The sequence below is a fragment of the Panthera leo genome, chromosome C1, assembly GCF_018350215.1.
Source record: "Panthera leo isolate Ple1 chromosome C1, P.leo_Ple1_pat1.1, whole genome shotgun sequence".
Taxonomy (NCBI): domain Eukaryota; kingdom Metazoa; phylum Chordata; class Mammalia; order Carnivora; family Felidae; genus Panthera; species Panthera leo.
Genome location: NC_056686.1, coordinates 39,975,304 through 39,983,270, shown reverse-complemented (window position 1 = coordinate 39,983,270; position 7,967 = coordinate 39,975,304). Strand labels below are relative to the sequence as shown.

The window sequence follows — 7,967 nt, the reverse complement described above, 5'->3', positions numbered from 1 at the left end:
TCCTGCCAGAGTGCAGCTAACAGAGAGATTTCCTTAACCTTGTAATGTCAAGGTGTTCTAAGGTGGGGTCTGGGTCTTCCACTCCTGCCAGGACATAGTATCCCAGATTCATTCCCTTACCTGACTCCATGCAGGACACGAGGTGGAGCTGACCCCTTGCTCTCTCCCAAACATATTCTCAGGCTCCAGCTAGTGGAATTTGTTAGGAGCAAAGGGTCTGGTTTGTTACCATCACAGACTCTGTCAGGGTGGGAGGGCACTTGCCCGAGGGCCTGGTCAGCTTTCTGGAAGCTCTCTGCCCGGCTCTTCCACACACCACCTTCTTCCCTCTCCCTCTTCCTCCCTCAGCCTGGCCATCCCGGACAGCATCCTAGGAACCTCCCTGCGAGGCTCGGTGAACTGGGGTGGGGCCCCACTTTTCTTGCCTTCCTCCCCCAGTCGCATGTGCCTAGCATCAGAGAGGTTGGGCTGGCGGGTCGCCGCCCACGAGTTGTGCCAGTGGAAAGGGGTGCGTTCCTAGGCCGGGGGCGGGACACTGAGTCTAGGCGCCCAGGACCTCCGCGACCCAGGCTGCGCGGGCCAGAACCCCGTGGCCCTGAAAGTTCTAAAGAGCATCACAGAAACGCATGATCGGGAGTGGAGGGAGAACAACGTGAAAGCTCGTTTTTTCTATTAATTAAACAAATTTTCTTTACTCTGAAGGAAAGAGAAAAGTGGAGAGTAAAAATGAGAGAGAACACTGGACCGAGGAAAAGACAGAAAGAAAGGGCACAGAGAATCACAGAGAAACCCAAGGTGATCCTGCCCGAAAACCGCGGTATTAATTCCAGATGTTGCCATTCAAAAGGGAAACAAAATCCAAAACCTGTTACCTCCTCTGCAGATCGAGCTGTTCCTCAGGGCCGTGACGTCAGTACGGGAGTGGAAGGTGAAAGTTAAAACTACTCCTGGGGGTCCGTGGCGACCTTGTCTCAGTCCGGGAAGGACGGACTGACCGATGCGCGTCCTGCGTTCAAGAGGATCTAGGGAGACAGAGAGGGCACGTTTTACTTTCGTTTAAAAAAGAAATTAAACTTTTTGTTAATTTGAAACAAAAGTGACAAAAAGAATCCCACCAGCACCTAAAGGAAATCAAGATGCTGCAGAAGTGAGGAAAGGAAAGAGCAAGAGGAGGAAGAGGAATGGAATTAAGGGTTGGGAAAGGAAGCGCAAGGGAACTGGAAGGCTCCGACGGGAAGCGTCATCTCAATTCTCTCCCGTCTCCTCTTTAACAACAGAAATCCTCATAAACCATACTTACCCTTTTTTGATGCCTATCGTATCAGGAATTTTAAAATAAAGGATCTGTGTTTTAAAAGGCGGCAAGAGAAAAATACAAAACAGCTCCCAACTACCCCAAACGCATTGGACTTGGTAGAACAGAGCCGGAAGGAGGCAGGAAAAATCGTCTTGGCATTTATGCTATATGCCCTCTCCCTTCCCCACCCCTGCGTCCCCGTTCCACCCCACCCCGACCGCGGTAATTGAATTGTCACCTGCCCCTATCCCGCCCCCGGCCACCAGGGCCACTTGGGAAACTCGGCCTTGCCAAGCGCCCGGGGCCTCTGAGAGCCGCGCAGCGGAGCCCGCGTCCTAGAAGCCGAGGGGTTACACACGGCTACGTAGAGGCGCACCGGACACGGTAATTAGGCGCAATTCACACGCTCTCGGGCGCACGGAAACTACTTGTCACGATATTTTCAACGCTCCTCCTAGCCTACTTTTTTCCACTCCTTCCCCGGCGCGCCCCTCCCCTCCCGGAGGCACTCTGTGGAGCTTTTGGAGTTTCGAATCTTTCGGACACTGTAGAATGCGGGGCTCCCCGGGCGCGGGCCCGGCCAATCAGAGCGCTGTCTGCCTCCCCTGGCCAATGGCAGGCGCCACATTGTTGTCCAATTCTGTCTAATGGAGCCCTAAGGAGCAACAATAGAGCGGGCGAGCGGCTCATTGAGAGTCTGGCAGCGCCGGGCAACTGGGGCGCGGCTGTGCGCAGCGTCCCGCGCGCTCCGCGAGGGGACGCCGCGCGGCGAAGGCCGGGTCGCGGGTTCCAGACAGCCGGTCCCTAACCAGTCCCCCGGCTCGGATTTCCGACGGAAGCGTTGGACTGCACAGCGTTCCGAGGGGGTCCGGAAGTTCGGACATGGTGACCGAAGGAGGGTGACGTGGTCAGATAAGGGACCAGGGGGCAAGGGGAAGAGGCCAAGAGCGCCTGCATCGCGAGCGGAGCTGCGAGGTGCGAGAAGCGCCAGCGGAGGAGGAGGATCCCCGAGCCCAAGGCAGGTAGTTGAGGGGCGCAGGGAGGGCAGGGGGAGGCGGCCTGGTCTACCGGCCCTGTTGACAAGGCCCGGGCCACGCCGGCCTTAGGGACTTAGCGGCCCCAGGGGCCTGAGGGAAGAGGCCGCTCAGATAGGGAAGGGATCTAGGATACTGGGGCGGGAACAGGAGGATTCGGTTCCGGGCTCTGGCGGGGACCCGGGAATACGGGGACCCAGAAGAGACAGGGAAGAAATTCGGGGCTGGGCCTGCTTAGGCCTTCTAGGTCCGCAGCTCAGGTGAGACTTCGTTGTTAGCCTATAGCCAGTTCCAGAGGCGACTCCTCTGCCTCGGTGCTGTCTCCTGGGCTATCCAAGTCCCAGGATCCCAATTCTGAGACCAGAGCTCTCGAGAATCTGCACTCGAGTAGGGTCCCGCAGAGATCCCAGGATGGGGAGTATGTGTCTGACGATTCTGTCCCTAGACTGGAGGAGAGGATCTTGAAGGCAGTGTGAGATGGTCAGAGAAAAGATCACCCTCCTGTAATACCTAACTTTTCGCAAGATACTTTTTTCTTCTCGACTACTCTCCCAGGCTACAAGACTAAAAATTGTGCCACAGGTTTTACTCCACCCCCACCCACAACTTTTACCTGAAGGGTTTGTTTGTTTTTCCCTCTCATGCACACCTTTCTCTCCTGAGTGAACCCTGGGACCCAGACACCCGTATCAGCTGTTGTTTTGGTGTTGTTTTCCTCACCCCTCAAGCTAACCTTGAGGCTGGGTTTGCTTTTCCAAAGTTTAAGTTTCTTCGGCTTAATTTTCTCTTTAGCCCCCCCCCCCCCACGCCTCCCAAATTCATTTCCACACTCATTTTTCTCTCCCACTCCCTGGAGGCCCCGCTTCATGAAACTTGTAGCCCCCACATTTCCACGGGTCCCTGCCCCTCCCCCCGCGCCTAACTTTGCTTTTAAAATATTTGTTTTGCTAGCCTTCACTCTATTTCCTCGAGCCGTTCTTTCTGTTCCTGATTTTTCTAACTCTTCTGCTCTCACCAAAACCTTCAGACCCAGCCAGCTGAACTCCATGTTTTGTATGCTCTGATAGCTCTCTCTTTTTCACCTTTCCACAAAACTGTGCATTTCGCCTCGGTTTTCCTGTTTTGCTCTTGGTATCGGTCTAACTGTTGGATCAAAAATTTTCTCTCTAGTCCGAGTCCCATCAAACAAATATTTCTCTCTACCTGTCTCACTCCAATTAAGCTAAACTTTGGGAAATAATATTTTACTTTTCATACCCTCGTTATATCCACCTGAACCAATAACTTTTCAAACTTTGTGTCTTTTTATTTTTATTTTCCAGCGGAACCATTGAGTCAAACGAAATCTTAGACCCAGCGCATAAATCAGATATAAGAAGAGCCTTGGTGGGGGTGGGGTGGGGGAACTCAGCCTTACAAGGGGGATCAGAAGGCACCTCCTCCCGGCAATTTGGCACCACTAGCCAAACTTCCGCGACCGAAATTTCCCTCCCTAAGCCTGATTTCTTCGTGGGTACGCTGTACCTTAGCACATCGTGCGCTCCTCACCACAAGTCTCTTCCTTCTTCCCACGGTCTTCTACGCCAGGTCCTGCCATGGAGCTGCGCTCTGAGCTGCCTAGCGTGCCCGGCGCAGCGACGGCGGCGGCGACAGCGACGGGGCCGCCCGTGGCGTCTGTGGCGTCGGTGGCAGCGGCGGCGGCTGCGGCCGCGTCGCTACCGGTGAGCGTGGCGGGCGGCTTGCTACGAGCGCCGCCGCTGTTGTTGCGGGCGGCGGAGAAGTACCCGCGGACCCCCAAGTGCGCGCGCTGCCGCAACCACGGCGTGGTGTCGGCGCTCAAGGGCCACAAGCGCTACTGCCGCTGGAAGGACTGCCTGTGCGCCAAGTGCACGCTCATCGCGGAGCGCCAGCGCGTCATGGCGGCGCAGGTGGCGCTGCGCAGGCAACAGGCGCAGGAAGAGAACGAGGCGCGCGAGCTACAGCTGCTCTACGGCACTGCCGAGGGCCTAGCGCTCGCCGCCGCCAACGGCATTATCCCGCCGCGACCTGCCTACGAGGTCTTCGGCTCCGTGTGCGCCGCCGACGGCGGGGGGCCGGGAGCAGGAGCGCCCGCAGGGACCGGAGGCGGCACTGCGGGCTCGGGGAGCTCAGGTGAGCGCGCGGCAGGGTGGGGAGGAAGGGAAGCAGGGAAGGGGCCCCAGGGGACGTGGCCCAGAGACTTACTTGTCTTGGTATGGAATCCCCTTTTCTAAATGCCCGACTGCTAGAGTTCACCGCGCACCCAGGCCCTGTTTTTCACTGCGGGGCCAAATGTAGACCCTGTAATCTTATCTTCTCTACCCAAATGCAGCCAGGTCCCAGTTTCCTTGCTCACTTTGCTCGGAAATCCGCGCGGAAATCCGCGCGTCTCATATTTAACCTTGGTTCTGCTCTTCACGCGCCGTGGTTCCTCTGCTCCTTCCCAACTTTCTTCAGAAATCTGGCCCTCTCCCAGTCTTCCTCCTTCTTCCCGAACGGCTTTCTCTAGGTATTGAAGACACCCCCTTCCTTTTCCCCCTCTGATTCCTTTTCTCAAGTTCCTAATGCTCCCCGGACAACCGCATCCTGCGCCTGCTCCTTCTTTCTAGCTTCTTTCCCCACCTGTCCTGGTTTCCTTCGAGCAGGAACTCTCTCGCTTCCCTGGATCCCCACTCTTCCCCCCCCCCCCCACTACTCCCAGTCTGGCCCCACCCTCTTCTTCAAGAACATCTCGCCTTTTTCTAGGGAGGGAGGAATTAAGTCTGGGGCCATTGGGGGCCTTCTGAGACCCCAGCTTGGCAGTGAAGAAGTTCTTAGGTTTTAATTTTGGAAAGGGTGGATTAGAAATAGGGGCTCTATTTTTACCTGTAGAAAGGCTTGAGATCTCTTAGATGCCCAAGGTGCCTTCCATTACAAGCTATGTTGCCCAAGGCCAGAGGGCACCCAGGGCAGAGTTTGCTCTTGGAACGATGAATGTGGAGTGGGGTCTCTATACAGTAGATTATATAGGTGGAAGTTATATTGTCTCCTGGGCCAGGCCACTTCTCCAGGTCAAGGCAAAGATAGGAAGGAGAATAAAGGTGGAAGTGTTGGGGCACAGATGTGGAAAGGGGAACTGAACATTGAATTTACAGGGCCCAAGTGGTTAGGGTCCTGGGTACATACAAAAGAGTGCACCCTAGGGGTAGGGGAAGTGAGACAAAACTGTAGGGGCTCAGAGATTAAGGAATACTGGAGAAAAAAGAAAGAGGCACTGGAGCCCAGTGAATGAAGGTCGTCGGGTTCAGAGAGAGAGGAAACTGGGTCCAAAGGGATAATGTACTGAGGGTGCCGTCGCCTCCCGGCTCCTAATCACTCCTCATATACCCTTTTTTCCCTTCCTAGAAGCCAAGTTGCAGAAGTTTGACCTGTTCCCCAAGACGCTACTTCAGACCGGCCGCCCAGGCAGCCCGCAGCCGCCACCGGGGAAGCCCTTATCACCCGACGGCGCAGACTCGGGTCCCGGGACATCTTCTCCGGAGGTGCGGCCGGGCTCGGGCTCTGAGAACGGCGACGGGGAGTCCTTTTCCGGGTCGCCCCTGGCCCGGGCCTCCAAGGAGGCAGGTGGGAGCTGCCCGGGCAGCGCAGGCCCGGGAGGCGGTGGCGAGGAGGACAGCCCGGGCTCCGCCAGCCCTTTGGGCTCCGAATCTGGTTCCGAGGCCGACAAAGAAGAGGCAGAGGCCGCTCCCGCCCCAGGGCTGGGCGGGGGCCCGGGTCCACGGCAGCGGACGCCGCTGGACATCTTGACGCGCGTCTTCCCGGGCCACCGGCGAGGTGTCCTGGAGCTGGTGTTGCAGGGTTGCGGCGGCGACGTGGTGCAGGCCATCGAGCAGGTGCTGAACCACCACCGCGGGGGTCTGGCGGCCGGCCTTGGCCCCGCCGCGCCGCCTGATAAGGCCGCGGTGGGTGCGGTAGCAGCTGCGGAAGACGCGTGGCCGGGCCGCGTTGATGCCGCCGCTGCCGGGGGGCCGGGGCTGCCCGCGCCGCTGCAGGCCGGCCCCGCTGCCCCTCCGCACCATAGACCTTTGCTGGCCGGCGCCATGGCGCCTGGGGCGCTGGGCTCGCTGAGCAGCCGCTCGGCCTTCTCGCCACTGCAGCCCAACGCTAGTCACTTCGGCGCCGACGCCGGCGCCTACCCACTGGGCGCGCCGCTCGGCCTCAGCCCCCTGCGCCTGGCCTATTCGGCTGCAGCGGCGCACAGCCGTGGCCTGGCCTTCATGGCTCCCTACTCGACCGCGGGTCTAGTACCCACACTCGGCTTCCGCCCACCCATGGACTACGCCTTCAGCGACCTCATGCGCGACCGCTCGGCCGCCGCCGCTGCGGTGCACAAGGAACCCACCTACGGCGGCGGCCTGTACGGGCCTATGGTCAACGGCGCCCCAGAGAAGCAGTAGGCCGGGGGTCCGGCATCCGGGCGGCCCCCAAACGGGGACCCCAGCCTTGATCCCGCGGGCCGCGGGTCCCTCTTCACCCGTTGCGCCTTCTGCGCCCCGGCTCGGGTCCTCTCGCTCAAAGGTGATTTTCAGTTTTGTTTTGGAAGGGTGGAGAGCTGAGCAATAGGGAGCAACTACAGATACAGGTGTTCTCCGAGGGGGTGCGTGGCCCTGACCCTCGTCCTCTAAACCCCTCCTCAAGGCTCTATCAGCTCTAAGAAAGGCGGGGAATTCTTGAGAATTCAGAGGCTGAGGCCGCCACACACGCTCCTGCCTCTCCTTTTTGGTGTGCTCGTCCCGCCCGCCCGCTCTCCAGTGGATGGCAGGATAGTCCGAGAGTCTGTCTTCTGTGTCTCCCTCTCCTTATTAAATTTTTAAAAAAATATTCGCTCTAACAAATATAAATTTAGGATGTATAAATCTCTTGGCACTGAGTCGAGTCTTTGGGACACACATATATATATCGATATCAATTGTAAAAAAAAAAAAAAAGGAAACAAGTTCTAAGGTGCACTTTCCTCGTTGCGGTATTTGTCGCTCTCTTTGTTGCTTATGCCGATAAGCATGGGTTTCCTTGGTGCAGTGTGAGTTTTTATATATGTATAAATCTATATATAATCTATACATATATATATACAAGCCAGTGTATAATGTTATAAAATGGAATTCTAAGTTATTAATTGTAATCTGTAGGTGACCTCGGTATTAACGTGAAAAATATTCAGAAACAAGCAAAAAAAGGACAAAATGGAAAGAAGTAGACTATGCGCGCATTGTACTTATCAGGTTTTATAGATTAAATATATTGTGAACTCGGGACAAATCCTGCCCACCCGCCCCTCTTGCTTGCGGCCGATCTCTCCCTAAGGAGTGGTCAAGGTGCGCACTGAAGCAGGAACAGAGCGACTAGTGACTGAGCCAGAACCGCCCGCCCGAGGGCGCATCCCCGCCTCCCGGGACTCGCCAAAAGCCCGACCGAAGGGACAGCAGCAGGAAACGCTGCTGCAGAGAATGGCTCACTTTGTGCTTTCCTTTGCATAGACATGAGCTAGAAATAAATGTTATTTTCTAAGAAAACAGCACCGAATCCCGTCCCGCTCCTCGGGCGGCCACATTGAAAAGGTCTTGATTTCCCGCTCGGGC

At 56.8% G+C, this 7,967-nt stretch overlaps 1 protein-coding gene across 2 annotated transcripts; it reads left to right on the top strand.

The window, feature by feature from the left end:
* The first annotated feature begins 1,966 nt into the window (after positions 1-1,966).
* DMRTA2 (DMRT like family A2) lies at positions 1,967-7,259 on the top strand. Of its 2 annotated transcripts, none has more exons than XM_042951191.1 (3): positions 1,967-2,315; positions 3,919-4,482; positions 5,734-7,259. In XM_042951191.1, exons 2-3 carry the CDS (start codon positions 3,927-3,929, stop codon positions 6,783-6,785), a joined length of 1,608 nt encoding a protein of 535 aa, XP_042807125.1. In that variant the 5' UTR covers positions 1,967-2,315; positions 3,919-3,926; the 3' UTR covers positions 6,786-7,259. The 2 variants fall into 2 exon arrangements, with proteins under 2 accessions (XP_042807125.1, XP_042807126.1); XM_042951192.1 differs by having other exon boundaries at positions 1,967-2,319.
* Positions 7,260-7,967: the final 708 nt, after the last annotated feature.

Bases quoted from the DNA above. Each gene is read 5' to 3' on its own strand.
- DMRTA2 (XM_042951191.1), top strand. From the start codon at position 3,927: ATGGAGCTGCGCTCTGAGCTGCCTAGCGTGCCCGGCGCAGCGACGGCG. The intron at 4,483-5,733 runs GTGAGCGCGCGG...TTCCCTTCCTAG, and splicing joins TGCGGGCTCGGGGAGCTCAG to AAGCCAAGTTGCAGAAGTTT.